At 36.5% G+C, this 15,736-nt stretch overlaps 1 protein-coding gene across 1 annotated transcript; it reads right to left on the bottom strand.

Moving 5' to 3' along the window:
* Positions 1 to 934: 934 nt before the first annotated feature.
* On the bottom strand, positions 935 to 14,016 carry LOC133564571 (T-cell surface glycoprotein CD3 epsilon chain-like). Its single transcript, XM_061918952.1, has 5 exons — positions 13,712 to 14,016; positions 11,747 to 11,944; positions 11,548 to 11,673; positions 6,693 to 6,730; positions 935 to 4,154 (listed from the first exon to the last, which is right to left on the bottom strand). Exons 1-5 carry the CDS (start codon positions 13,776 to 13,778, stop codon positions 4,095 to 4,097), a joined length of 489 nt encoding a protein of 162 aa, XP_061774936.1. The 5' UTR covers positions 13,779 to 14,016; the 3' UTR covers positions 935 to 4,094.
* Between the last annotated feature and the right edge of the window lie 1,720 nt (positions 14,017 to 15,736).

The following is a 15,736-nucleotide window of genomic DNA, read 5'->3' as shown; positions in this document are numbered from 1 at the left end:
GAAACGTTGTATTTACGATTCACACAACGTGCCAACTTCACTGGTTTTGGGTTTTATACATTGTATTGGAAAGTAGCAGGATTGCACAAATATGATGCATATTTTAGAAACTATAGTCAGTGCTTATTGTGAACCCCGAATCAGAATTTTACATTTTGTTTTGTAATATGTTAGCTTACGGTATGTAAAATGTTAGCTGTGTAAATAAAATGCGTGCTTAATATGGGTAAAATTTTTGCTTACTAAGAGTAAAATGTTAGCTCTGTAAGTAAAATGTTACCTAACTATTAGTAAAATGTTAGCTTTGTAAGTAAAATGTTAGCTAACTATTAGTAAAATGTTAGCTCTGTAAGTAAAATGTTAGCTAACTATTAGTAAAATGTTAGCTCTGTAAGTAAAATGTTACCTCTATAAGTAAAATGTTATCTTCAAGAGTAAAATGTTAGCTAACTATTATTAAAATGTTAGCTCTGTAAGTAAAATGTTAGCTTCAAGAGTAAAATGTTAGCTTACAATGAGTAAAATGTTAGCTTACTATGAGTAAAATGTTAGCTTAATATAAATAAAATATTTTGATTGAAGAATGAACATACATATAAAACGTACAAACTCATTGAGGCACTTCCAATACAATAAGATTTTTTTACGTTTTATACAGGTTGAGCATTTCACATAATACATCTAATTAAACACAATCTTCATACAAACAAAACCTGTTAAGTAAAAGTAAATATAAGAATACAAATGAAATTAAAATATACAAAAAAAAAAAAAAAATCTCATCTAAAAAAGCTTAAAATCTTCCCGAAAAAATAACAATTGACTTTTATGTATGAAAAATGTAGTTTGAAACATAACTACATTACCAAACACTTCGAAATTGCTATCTTTAAATAAAATGCCAAATGTAATCTATTCTATAGTAAATGTGGCGTTTCTATACCTTTTATTTTTCCAAAACAAATGTACAGCATCGCATTCCAAAAATAAATGATTCACATCCTCTATTGCATTATTGTACATATAAAACAGTTCTCAACCAAATTGTTACTTTTTCCCCCCCACAAAATCAGTAACACAGGTATTTTCCATTATTAACTTCGCTAACGGTAAGTAAAATGAGAACTTAATAAAGTTATGGTACAAAGAAAGTGAATGATAGCAAAGAAATGTTACATAGGTGTTTACAGTACATGAGAAAACAGTTTTATTAAAGCATTTTAATTTATAAGTATAATACCATGAGTTGAGATGTTGCATAATTTTTTAAAAAAGCAAACATTTTTTTGCCAATGCTAAAAAAAAAACATCAAATGTGTTATAACTTATTAAATGATGGCAAATATTATGGAGGGTCAAATGATACAAAACAAGATAAATAAATAATTACCTAAAAGTCTAATTATTTACAATTGGAATTATACACAATTTAATTAATTATTTTAATATTTAACTAAGAATTTGAATGATTGTTTGATAATTTAATGAATTATTACATGATTTATGTTAGTTATTTTATGATTTAAAGAATTGTTTCATGATTTATTCAACTATTTCAAATATTTTACCTATTCCAACTCAGGACTTTGATGGGTTAGTTTGATGGATGAAATAAATTCATGAAGCACTCAAAATCATGACATAATTATGGAACTAAATAATTGAAAATAAATCAATCATTAAAAAATTGCATCATTTATTTTTTATGCAATTATTTAATAATTAAAATGTTTTAGGGAAGAGCTGGACAAAGTGGCTGGGGAGAGGAAAGTCTGGGCTTCCCTGCTTAGGCTGCTGCCCCCGCGACCCAACCTCGGATAAGCGGATGAAGATGGATGGATGGATGGATAATTGCATCATTAATAATTCAATAATTAAATATCTAATGATTGAACATTAAATTAATCATTGACACCTTTTTTTCAAACCCATTTATCTATTTAATTCATATTTTAATTAAGGACACCTTCAAGTGGTTATTTAAATGGTAAATGGATTATACTTGTATAGCGCTTTTCTACCTTTTTAAGGAACTTAAAGCGCTTTGACACTATTTCCACATTCATCCATTCACACACTGATTCACACACTTAAATTAAAGACATATGTATTAATTTCATTTGTCCCATTTGACCATCCATAAAACATAACATTTTAAATGAATTTCACATAACACAGTAGAACTTTTTTAACATATTTTTGGACTGTACAACACGACTCTACAATCCCAATCAATTTTGTGAGTCTTCCACTCAGTGATTGTCGACCCGAATAATGATTTGTTTTGCTTCTTGGTTATCTTTTTTGTTATGCAAAAATTTCCAAAGAAGAAACGTGTGACAGAGTCATAATCAAATATGGGAAATGCCTGTTGATTGCTTAGCAAATTATGACTAAAGCAACCACACGTTGCTAAAATAATAATTAAAAAAACAATTAAAAAAATGGTATTTGCGTTTGAAAATTAGGGACGTTTTCTAGAAAAAAAGTAGAAAAGTCTTTTTTTTTTTTCACCGGCTGGTGGACTTCCTACTGTGTTGCTGTTATGAAGGCCTGACTTTACTCGACAGGATGTGTTACCCGGGTGTTCCTTGGCCAGCTTTAAAGGTCAGGGTTTCCGGCATTACCCGTTCTCTTCTAGGTTTCTATTTTTTTGGTCACGGAATTTCCAGTTCAGTTCATGTAGAGAAGGGTTGATGGGTATGATAGACTCTCCCTTCATATGCAAACTGCAAAAATGACCTGAAATTCAGGTTAAAAACATTTGACTAACGAGATAGCCTACTTTTTTTTTATTTTTTTTATCTCTTACTACACGTTTTACCTTAGCTGTAACCTTAACTATAAGCTCATATACATTTTTTTTGTCAGTGTATTATTTAAAGTTTTGGATGAGTCCCCCCCCTTTTTTTATATGTAGCATTTAACTTCTTTTTACACTTTTATTCCAGGTAAGAACATTTTACCTGCTTTCAGTGTGTCATGATCCGTGGCCCAGATCATGTTTTTGTTATGTTCTGTTATTTTTGGACTCCTCCTTTTGTGCACCTCTGGGTTAGTTTTGGTTTCTATGGGGATTAATTCGGTTCACCTGCCTCTGGTTAATGGTCGGAACGCTCAGCTGCAGTCTACCACTAATCAGAGAGCTATTTATTGACCTTTCTCGCCCCGCTCAATCTGGCTTCATGCAACTGTTAGGTTTAGATATTCCTAGTTCTTGTTTCTATTTTTCCTGTGCTAAGTTTTTTGCCTTAGATTCCGCGTGTGATCAGCACGCATCCTTTTTTGCTTTTCTGTTTTGCTATGCTTTATGACAATTAAATTTTCTCCGACCTGCACGCTTTCGTCCGGAGTCGTCCGTTTGCATCCCGGGGGGACAAAACTCTCAGCAAGCTGCAACCCCGCCGTAACACAGTGAGCTGCCCTATATGCTCAGCATTTAACAGGCAGTTGTATTATCTTTATTTACATAGTTGTTTGATTATATAATTGATTATTTAAAGTCAAGGTTTCTGTGGTTTATCCGTTATAGAGCGGAATATACGTTAGGTCAGGAAAAAGCCCGTTTCGCAGGTTTCTCTGCTCTTCAGGGGATTTTATTTTTATTCCACCTGAAGAGCATAAAAACCTGCGAAACAGGCTTGTAGGGATTAAATAGCCTCTGTGTTTTTTCCTGACCTAACGTATAATTGATTATTTAGATTACAATTACTTAATAGTAAACATTTTAAAATCCAACCAAATGGGAGCGTTTATAAAAACAGTATCTTAGCCATATTTGTGATGTGTATAATCTAATACATCGTTGCATGAGAAGTGGCATAATAGTTCACTTTCACCACAATGTGTTTCATACTAAATATCAACTGTAAATACAGTATACTAAATTATTGAGCAAAGAAGTCGTGCCGCGATCTTAGTTTGTTTGATGTCTGTTAATGTATTATTGCCAATAAACTGTCAGAATAACTATTCTTGACATTTCCACATTGCCAGCATACGAGGAAACTGGAAAAAAAAAAAAGTTTCCCAGTCTTCCGTCCGTCATTTGCAGTTGTTTGTCTTTGCCGGTGAAATGTTTCAACTTCCCACCCTCATCTTGTTTTGGTGTTGTTTAGGAAGGAGTATGCATCCTGGCCATGTATGTTGAGGGGCTGCCAATGAAAGAGTGACAATGTCAGAGACACAGTGCATCAATAATATCAATTACAGAATATAAGCCGCTACTTTTTTCCTACGGTTTGAACTCTGCGGCTTATAAAATGGAGCGGCTGATTTATGGATTTTTCTTAGCTTGCGGCGATGATGAAATTATTTTTATAGAAAAACAAAAAAACAAGCAAAAACACTGAGAGGGTGTTTTATTGTTTGTGCTATGGCACCATCTTTTGGACAAGGTGCTTTTTTTTCTGTCTTCTAGCCGTCCATAGTGCTCCTACTCGTATGGATCCTTCATCACTCCATGTAAGTTTTCCAGTATAACTAAAAATGTAATCCGTCCAATGTGTGATGTCTATAGGAGTGTTTTTATGCATATTTGCACACGCTATTGTAATGTAATGACGCTAGCGTCATTGGCTAATATGCTAACATGTTTACAAGTGTCTGTGTTAGCATTATTAACTTACAATGGCATTATTTTTGTATTGTTTCAGTTTCACATATTCCTCAGTATTCACCAAAACGTCAGTGTGGAGTTATTGAGTCTGTTTAGCTGATTAGAGCTAGTTTTCACAGCTAGTGGTTCCATTACAATGACTTCTGTTTTGTTTTTATCAGCCGTTTTACTGCCGTGCGACAGACACTGTTTTGAAACAGTTAGGGTATGTAAATAAACATTTACAGAATCTTAGTAGGTAAATAACTCATTTCACAACGTGTATATATATATATATATATATATATACATATATATATACTTGTGGCTTATCGCCTTGTGGGGCTAACATATGGAAACTTTTTTTTTTCCCTGAAATTTTGTGCATGCGGATTTTATCCCGATGCGCTCTATAGTCTGGAAAATATGGTATGTGCAATAAACCACGAGGGACCAAATTTTATAATCTATTATTATAGTGGGGCACAGTTCATGGCCTGGGAAAAAATATGCCAAAAAAATCTTGCACTTTCTTTATGAAGGAGATGTATTGTTTCTAGAGAGATCCGATATAATCGGCTGATAAATGCTTTAAAATGTAATATCAGAAATTATTGGTATCGCTTTCAAAATTATCGGAATCGTTTACAAAAAGTAAAATGTATGACTTTTTAAAACGCCGCTGTATACACGGACGTAGGGAGAAGTATAGAGCACCAACAAACCTTAAAGTCACTGCATTTGCGAGCCAGCCCAATTTATTGCTTTACACACACACACACACACACACACACACACACACACACACACACACACACACACACACACACACACACACACACACACACACACACACACACACACACAAGTGAATCCCATGCATACTTGGTCAACAGCCATACAGGTCCCATTGAGGGTGGCCATATAGACAACTTTAACACTGTTACAAATATGTGCCACACTGTGAACCCATACCAAACAAGAATGACAAACACATTTCGGGAGAACATCCGCATCGCAAAACAACATAAACACAACAGAACAAATACCCAGAACCCCTTGCTGCACTAACTCTTCCAGGACACTACTATATACAATATATAATTTTACTGTAAAATAGTGTTTTTTTTTGTTTTTTTCAACATTTTACGGTATATGGAAAAACAATACCACTGTTTTTTTTTTGGGGGGGGGGGGGGGGGTTTGCAGAAAAAGCTGGCAGAAAATGTGTGTTAAATTTACATTTGTATTTTTTTCCAACATTATATTGTTAATGGAAAAACAGTACAAGTTTTTTTTTTTATTCTGGCAACTTAGCTGGCAGTTATTCTACCATAAAAGAAATGTACAAATGTCTTTCCATTTACAGTAATACACCGTTAAAAACAACAACCGTATATTTTACAGTCAAAAACTGGCAGAATTTTAACGTAAAAAACAGTAGTTTTTTTTTCAATTTACAGTAATATGCTGTCAAGAACAACGTAACATTTATTGTCATGTTTATTAATTTGATGGGGAGTTTGCTGTAAAGGTAAGTATTGTTATTGGAGATGTCCGATAATATCGGCAAATAAATTCTTTAAAATGTAATATCGGAAATAATCGGTATCGGTTTCAAAAAGTGAAATTATTTATTTTAAATGAAATTATTTTGTATGTTGTGTAAGTTAAAATTGACATGCTTTATTTTTGTGTGCTCAGCTTCAACCGCGCTTCTTAGTGCTTAAATTGGAATATTAATATAATATTGATATTTATAGTACCTTGAAGGTAGAAAAGCGCTATACAAATACAACCCATTTATTATACTGTACATGATGAGTTTTTTTTGTGTGAGTTGTATTCCTGGTGCAACACTTCTTTGGTAGTAAGTGCAATAGTGGAGCGCTTGGTCTCACAAGATTAGATTGGGAGTTTGTCATAAAAGTAGTACAATTACTGCAATTGATGGAAAATTTGAAAATATATATATATCAAGGTGTAAGTCTCAATCTAAATTATTGATCGGACCTCGTATCTTCAGAGTTTACAGTTTGATGTGAATAATGTGTGATGTTACTGTTTAACTTAGAGTATGTTACCCTGTACTTACCTCATAGTCAGGTGAGGGTGGCATTGGACCTTCATTTGCTGCAAGAATATCACAGAAATGATGGTTATTTATACATTTAAAAATAGTTGTCTACATGTGCGTAATTTGTCAGATTCAGTTTTAACCGAATATCGGAGATTCTACCCCCTCAGTTTGAATAACGTGTGGAAAATGCATATATTTTTAAGAGTTCTTTTTTTTAAATCCATAGTCATGTTTAAAGCAGCTAATATTTTACCATTTTCCCAACCACTTTGTGTTTTTTCCTTATGCTCGTTAGTGAACTCTGTGTTTCCTCTTGAATACCTGGAATGTCTGTTGGGAGTATAATGTACTCCCTTTTTGTGGAGAATGCCTTATCAGTTTAGAACAAAAAAGGCTGTATTTCTTTCTGGGCGGGAGGGGGCTGTTTTCACACTAAATAAGCTGACTCTTTCCGTTTAATTTTCAGACCGCTTCGTGATGCTGCTATTAACACATTGTTAGGCTGGTCTCCTAAAGCTTTAGTAAAACTTGAAAATATTGCTGTTCTGTCTTTGTGGTCCTTCTTACCCAACATATATGTCGAGTGCGTTTTATTCCCTGAGAGGAAGACTAGTCAGACGCAACACATGAAAACCATTACGTTGTAGCTTTGCATTGCCCGATAGTTAATATGTCCTCGCCACTTGCAAGCAGACAAACGCTGATGTGATTTTCTTTGTACCTCCAGCAGTTGCTTGGTATAAATCACACGGTAAAGTCACAAATACAGTCAGTACCTTGACAAAAGTGTTGACAATCTGTACATAGATATGGTTATGGTGTTTAGTTTATTTCGAACATGCATATAAATTACAATATGATACATCACGTTTAGAGTTTTTCAAGATAACATGGCTGAAAAGGAGTAGGATGAAGCACAGCTCATTCAATTCCCACTCTCTTTGTTTCATTGCTGATTTCTTACACATTTGTTGCTATGCAGTCTGTAACACAACAGTGAATAGATATAAACATGAGTCAGTAAATAAGTATTATTTACGGTAATAAACAATTAATAGATTTTTTATGAATAAACAGTTGATTAAGTTCATTCACATAATGAGATAAGTAAGATGAGCTCATTTTTAAATAAGGTTCAAAATGTTTATCAGGATTTTTCCTCCTTGTAATTTGTAAACAACGTGAACAAGTTCTTAAATTGGATCACATTAGTACACTGTTTGATTCCATAATTCCATTATTAAATTCCACATACTGATATGCTGTACGTGCATACAAAGATTTTAAATTACATTTTCCTCTAAGTTTATATTCCTCCTCTTTTTTTGAGAAGAATTGTTGAGATAGGTTGAGAAGCTCTGCCATCCGGTAGGAGCTCAAAGTAAAGCCGCTGCTCCTCCACATCGAGAGGAGCCAGATGAGGTGGTTCGGGCATCTGTTCAAGATGCCACCCGAATGCCTCCCTAGGGAGGTGTTTAGGGCGAGTCTAACCGGTAGGAGGCCACTGGGAAGACCCAGGACGCGTTGGGAAGACTATGTCTCCCGGGTGGCATGGGAAAGCCTCGCGATCCCCCGGGAGTAGATGGACGAAGTGGCTGGGGAGAGGGAAGTCTGGGCTTCCTTACTTAGGCTGCTGCCCCTGCGACCCGACCTCGGATAAGCGGAAGAAGATGGATGGAATAATGGATGGATTTTCCTCTAAGGTTATATTCCTCCTCTTTAAAAAAAAATAATTGTTGTACATTCTTGGGTAGCAAGTAATAGTTTGCTTTGAACATCATTTTAGCTGTTTGAAAATGCACCAAATCATTGAATTTCCATCCATCCATCCATTTTGTACCGCTTGACCCTTCTGGGTTCGCGTGGGTTGCTGCAGCCTATCTAAGCTGCATTATTTTTTATTCCATAAAGGGTTTGTATGTTGTCTATATCCAACATTATGTACTGTATTATTCTAATTGATCTTTTTTATAACACCATTAGTGAATGAAGTGTACTTTTGTGGTTGTTTCCCCATCTTTCTGCACAATAACTCAGATATGGCAACACTAGCGAGCAGTAGAGAATATGGAGTGATTTTTTTTGTCCGGAACATGTTTTGCTTTATTCATTATTGACGTGTTTCTTGCTACTTTAGGTATTTTTTAATGACATTTCCAATTCATTTTATCGTCTATTATTACACCCAGAATTGCTTACTTTTACTCTTTCAATGTCCGGTCCGACTATTTGTATTCTTCTGCTTTTACCACATAGGTTTATTCTAGTTTTACATACAAACTACATTAAAAGACAGTCTGTTTTTGTCAAACCATCATTTTAATTTTGTTCATTTCATCTGTTATTATTTGTAGTAGCTTCTGTGTGTTCTCTCCTGAACAAAACGCAGTTGTGTCATCTGCGAACATAGTCTAAGTTACTACAATACACCATTCCCATCAATAGTTGGCCTTTAAGGCCTACTGAAATGAGATTTTCTTATTTAAACGGGGATAGCAGGTCCATTCTATGTATCATACTTGATCATTTCGCGATATTGCCATATTTTTGCTGAAAGGATTTAGTAGAGAACATCGACGATAAAGTTTGCAACTTTTGGTCGCTAATAAAAAAGCCTTGCCTGTACCGAAAGTAGCAGACGATGTGCGCATGGTGTCACGGGTTGTAGGGCTTCTCACATCCTCACATTGTTTATAATCATAGCCTCCAGCAGCAAGAGCTAATCGTACCGAGAAAGTGACAATTTCCCCATTAATTTGAGTGAGGATGAAAGATTTGTTAAAGAGGAAAGTGAAGCACAAAAAAAAAAAAAATTAGACACATTTACTAGGATAATTCTGGAAGATCCCTTATCTGCTTATTGTTTTAATAGTGTTTTAGTGAGATTGTAAAGTCATATCTCAAAGTCGGAATTGAGAAGTGTCTCTGAGAAAAGCCGAGGAGCCAAGATCACAGCTGCCTTTTTGACAGCTACAGGAGGAGGTCCCATAATCCACTGATGTCTCCGGTAAGAGCCGGCTTAATATCACAATTTTCCCATCCAAAAACTTGCTGGTTGACGTAGAGAAACATGTTCGCTTGACCGCTCTGTGTTATAGCTTCACAACAAACAAACACCGGCTGTGTTTCGGTACTAAAGGCAGCTGCAATCCACCGCTTTTCACCAACAGCATTCTTCTTTATAGTCTCCATTATTAATTGAACAAATTGCAAAAGATTCAGCAACGCAGATGTCCAAATTACTGTGTAATTATGCGATGAAAAGAAATGACTATTTGCCGTGTGTGGTGCTGGGCTAATATGTCCGCTACAACCCGAGACGTCACAAACACGCGTCATCATTCCACGACGTTTTCAACAAAAAACTCTGTGGGAAATTTGAAATTGTAATTTAGTAAACTAAACCGTCCGTATTGGCATGTGTTGCAATGTTAATATTTCATCATTGATATATAAACTATCAGACTGCGTGGTCGGTAGTAGTGGGTTTCAGTAGGCCTATATGTCAACATTGTCAGCCATTTGTTCTATTTACTGTATGTACAGTAAGAACTTTGCTCTGACCTAATATCTTTGTCACTTTCCTATCGTCGCCAATATTACAGTCTGTCCGATCTCAGTGAGTCCATTCTGCCAGACTGTCCACTTGTTTGGTAGATTTTGTTCACACAGAGCAAAAACAGGAGGCTTTGCTAATTTTCAAGACAATGATATATGAGGCATAGTTTGTGTATTCGTCCTATTTTTATACCGCTTGTGTTGGCCCTGCGATGAGATGGCGACTTGTCCAGGGTGTACCCGCATTCTGCCTGAGTGCAGCTGGGATAGGCATGATTCATAAGTTTGACGAGCAAGGAAACGATGAAGCAGCTGATCAGTCGATCATGTACACATTGGCACACAAGCTTGTGATCACGGCGCCGCCATAAATAGTGTGTCTGCGTTAGCGCTTATATTAACAATGACTAATATTCAAGTCACAAAATGTAACTAGAGTATCGTTGGGACTTTTTGGTTATTTTGTAAGCGGATTTTTGTTTAGAATGCGATAAAAAAATATATACGTATATCCGTCGCCATGTCTTTCATAAAAGAGCAGTATTTATTAAAGTCAGCATAAATCCATTCCAGATGGAAATATAAAAGGCTCTTTTTTTACTTTACCATTGTTCTTTGATTAATTTCCCTTGATCAAGCCTAGCATTCGACAGGACAAAATAAAAAAAACCATATGATTTGTGCTGATATCCTATCGCAGTGGTTCTCAAATGGGGGTACGCGTACCCCTGGGGGTACTTGAAGTTATGCCAAGGGGTATGTGAGATTTTAAGAAAATATTCTAAAAAATAGCAACAATTCAAAAATCCTTATTGTTCAATAAAAATATCTATTGTTCAATACTTTATCAACAAAATATGAATAGAATCGGGTGGAAGGCGGCGTACACCCTGGACAGGTCGCCATCTCATCGCAGTATTTTTTAACAAGTTTTTAGTTATTTTTATATCTTTTTTTCCAAATAGTTGAAGAAAGACCACAACAAAACAGCAATATTTTGCGCTGTTATACAATTTAATAAATCCGAAACTGATGAAGTAGTGCTGTATTTTACTTTGTTATCTCTTTTTTTCAACCAAAAATGCTTTGCTCTGATTAGGGGGTACTTGAATTAAAAAAAATGTTCACAGGGGGTAGATCACTGAAAAAGGGTCGAGAACCACTGTCCTATCGGATCAATTTTGGCCAATACGCAAGGGGGGCATATATCAGGAAAACCTTTATTCTAGTGATAATTTTGATTTCTTTAAAACAGGATTATTTTTATCTGTTCCACTATTACCTTTTTAATGATCTGAATTGGAATTCTTACCCTGTGCGGCATTTCTCTTCTTGGCGCAACGGTAGATCAGGATCATCACTGTTGCTGTTACACTCACATCTGCAACAATAGCCAGCCCCAACAGGACTCCATCCATCTCAAAACAATGTGAGCAGCCTAGACGAAGGCGGACAATAAGTTGGACTTCGGCAAATACGAAGATCACAAGAAATACACAACTTTTACTCACCGTTTCCTTCAACGTAGAAATAGTATTTTACGGTAGGCATTTGGAGACCGTATTCACAATGATAAAGGCCTTTGGTATTTCCATCGTAATAAACAGTGTGGGAGCTGCTTTTGGGCCCCACTTCACTTTTTCCATGGAACCATTTCCCATCTTGTGGACATTTCATCGTGAAGCTTTCTTTCCAGAACGATACTCCACCTCGAATAAGACAGAATTACAATCACGCTCCTTCAGTTGTTACACCACACTAGTCCCAGCAGGCACAAGACATTGATACAACGAGTACATAGGCGCCGATCTACATTTCTGTCAGTGGGTGCTCGGTGTGTGTGTATTGTTGTCCCGATATCAATATTTTGGCACCGGTACCAAAGGTTTTTCTGTATTTTTCAGTACATTTCTAAATAAAAGGGGACCACAAAAAATGTCATTATTCGCTTTATTTTAAAAACAAATCTTAGTGTACATTAAACATGTTTCTTATTGCAATTTTGTCCTTAAAGTAAATAGTGAACATACAAGACAACTTGTCTTTTAGTAGTAAGTAAACAAACAAAGGCTCCTAATTAGTCTGCTGACATATGCAGTAACATTGTGTCATTTACCATTCTATTATTTTGTCAACATTATGAAGGACAAATGATAGAAAATTATTAATCTACTTGTTCATTTACTGTTAATATCTGCTTACTTTCTGTTTCAACACGTTCTATCTACACTTCTGTTAAAATGTAATAATCACTTATTCTTCTGATACTTTACATTAGTTTCGGATAATGCCACAAATTTGGGTATCAATCCGATACCAAGTCGTTACAGGATCATACATTGGTCAAATTCAAAGTCCTCATATGTCCATGGGCATATTTCCTGAATTTATAAACATAACATAAATTTAAAAAAAAAAGAAAGATTTTGTGATGTTAAAAAATATCCATGTAATCGTGGTATCATTACAGTGGATGTTAGGTGTAGATCCTCCAATGGCGTTTTATATTGTAGTGTCCCGGTAGAGTTGGTGCTGCAGGGAATTCCGGGAATTTGTTCTGTAATGTTTATGACCAAAATGTGTTTGTCATTGTTTTTTAGTGTGGTTTCACTATATGGCACATGTATATGACAGTGTTGGCATTGTTCATACAGCCACCCTTAGTGTAACATGTATGGCTGTTAAGTAAGCATGCACTTCATTCGTTGGTGGGCAGCATGTTCAGAGTCAAGATGATTGTTAGATTTTGTTAATTATAGCCTATTTGATTTGTGACTATTTTATTGTGTGTAACAGACCAAACACGCCATTATTTTAACAACAGAATTGATTTTTCAAAAATTATGTAAAAGAATTAAAGTTGCCGCCAATCCCACATGGTTGCTCGGCCTTGCCTATGGTTGATTATACATATGTTTCTTAAAACGGACCTCCAAACAAAGTTGCAAAATAGTTGAATTTGTAAATTTATGTTAGATCTACGTTGGTGGTTGGGAAATGACCAAATGTTAACGGTCAAATCAACGTCACAAACACATGTCACAACCTGACATTGGAAAAATGTGGCCAAAAAGCATGTTGTAGAATATTGGTTGTGAAATGACCAAAAATTCAAAGGTCAAATCAACGTCAGAATCCAACAGATTAAACATAAAGAAGCAGGTTGTTTCAAAGTTAGGTTTGAGTTGCTCAGCGTCAGGACCAAATTCAACAAGTTCTCAATGCTGTTCCAATGTCTTGTGCCTGCTGAGAGATGCTGATTTTCACTGGCTTGCATACATCACTTAAACATTGGCAAAATATGGATGTAAAATGGCGGCTAAAGGTTTAAAATCCAGAAAACTGGGGAAATTTTTCTCAAACTACCGTGACAGTAATTGTGAATTTTCAATTTATTGTAATCACCCGACAATGAAGATGTAAGTAAATTATAACATAAAATGCAAATATAACAATTAAAACTTGGAAATATTTACCTTGATCAGCTGCCCCGGCAACTGTTATCAGGAGGTGAATCCAGGTCAGCGCGATCTTGTTTTTCATGTTTTTCTCAAGATGATATTCTTTTCCCTGCAATTTCTCAATGCACTCATTCAAGAATGAGCGAGAGATTATTTACCATCAGCTACTGAACTTGGCTGCTCTCGCTGTGACAGACTCCCTCTCTGTGTTTAACACACAGACATCCACAGGAAGTACACACAAAAAGATGAAGCAGTTGAGTTCACTTAAATTATCCACACGAGTGTCCAAAATCTAAATAATGCTGACTCAACTTATTTAGTCATATTTTTGTGTTGACAAAAAACACTTAAAAATATCTTAGCCTAATTTTTGTACTTAGACTAAATAACTTTTGTGAAGTTACCATGTTGCAAAACACCTTAGAGCCTCCACGAACATCCCCATTTAATAAAAAAAAAAAAAGATTACATGGGTAGATAAACATCTATTTATCTGTATCAAAAAAATAATAATAATTACAGGCCATATCCTAAGACTTGAATGAAACAATATGTTATGCAAAGAGGAAAGCTAACTCCTGCCCCTCTGAGGCTCAATAGTGCATTACACCATCCTTGCTTGCATGAGCACTTGTAAATTAGAACACACCATCCATCAATCCATTTTCTACCGGTTGTCCCTTTCGGGCTCACGGGAGCCTATCTCAGCTGCGTTTCGGGCGGAAGGCAGGGTTAGCCCTGGACAAGTCGCCGCCTCATCACAGGGCCAACACAGATAGACAGACAACATTCACACTCACATTCACACACTAGGGCCAATTTAGTTTTGCCAATCAACCTATCCCCAGGTGCATGTCTGTGGAGGTGGGAGGAAGCTGGAGTACCAAGAGGGAACCCACGCAGTCACGGGGAGAGTTTGGTTTTGTTTTCATAGATATTCATACAGATTACGAAACATGGTGAGGCTGTCTTTTCAGCTTTATGTTCCTAAAATCTGAAAGTCTTCCAGAAGATGTGAGACAGGCCTCAATGTTGGCAATGTTCAAATCCAGGCTGAAAACACTTAATTTAATTGTGCGTATGACAAATGAAAAACACGTCACGAGGAGAGACGGGGTTGGGGCTGGGGCTGGAGCCAGAGCGCGAGCGAGAACGAAAGAGAAAAAGACAATTACTGGAAAGCAACTGAGAGACTTATTGAGAAATAAAACAATATTGTAACCCTGAAACAGGCTCTCATGTTGGTGCTTGGCGGTCTGAAGAACCCCCAGGAGGGCAATCCCCACACTAACCAATAATAAATAAATAAATAACTTCTTACCATTAACGCCACTTCTTGAACAGGTGCGGAGAAAACGGATGGATGGATTAAAAATGCATGAGAATGTTTTATATTTTGAACGTTATTTTTAACACTGTGATTACAAGTGGAATTATTCATTACTTATTGTGTTAAGCAATGTCAGCTCAGATTTATCCGAGAGCCAGATGCAGTCATCAAAAGAGCCACATCTGGCTCACGAGCCATAGGTTCCCTACCCCTGTTCTACATGGTGTCATGGTTTGCTAGTTTGGCAGGAAGAACTGGCGGTGGGGGTGCCTCTGGAGGTAAAGGTGACGTTGTCCCCGCTGGTGAAGAGGTGGGTAGCACCCTTGAAGGAGGTGGTGGCCTTGCAGGACAAAGGACTGGTACTAGGGGAAGCTTTGTGTCACCAGCTGCACAGCTACCAGCACCACCGGCTCTCTGGCTCATTCACCTGCGCCATGGGGAAGAAGCATTTGAGCACCGTGCTGGGGAAGACCTCCCGGCCGCGCTGAGGTCTGGAAAAGTAGCGGCTCTTTGCCTCATTCACCTGCGCAATCAATCGACCCCGTGCACTCATCGCCTCGGGAGAGGCCTTTTCAGTCTCCTCTTCCAAATCCTCCTCAAACTTCAGAAAACGCCACGGTTGCTGTACATCCGCTGATAACGCCACAAGCATCCTCTGCTTCACATCCTTTGTGAGAAATATTCAATCGGGCTGGATTCACTCTGTC

This window comes from Nerophis ophidion, linkage group LG13 (assembly GCF_033978795.1).
Source record: "Nerophis ophidion isolate RoL-2023_Sa linkage group LG13, RoL_Noph_v1.0, whole genome shotgun sequence".
Classification (NCBI taxonomy): domain Eukaryota; kingdom Metazoa; phylum Chordata; class Actinopteri; order Syngnathiformes; family Syngnathidae; genus Nerophis; species Nerophis ophidion.
Note: the sequence above shows the minus strand (reverse complement) of the source record. Positions and strands in the feature narration are given on the sequence as shown.

What these genes read in the sequence shown, in the direction of transcription:
- LOC133564571 (XM_061918952.1), bottom strand. Translation starts at nt 13,778, where the DNA reads ATGAAAAACAAGATCGCGCTGACCTGGATTCACCTCCTGATAACAGTT. An exon ending in TTTCTACGTTGAAGGAAACG is followed by an intron (nt 11,674 to 11,746) that starts GTGAGTAAAAGT and finishes GCCTTCGTCTAG; the next exon opens with GCTGCTCACATTGTTTTGAG. An exon ending in CACCCTCACCTGACTATGAG is followed by an intron (nt 4,155 to 6,692) that starts GTAAGTACAGGG and finishes TTTCATTGGCAG; the next exon opens with CCCCTCAACATACATGGCCA.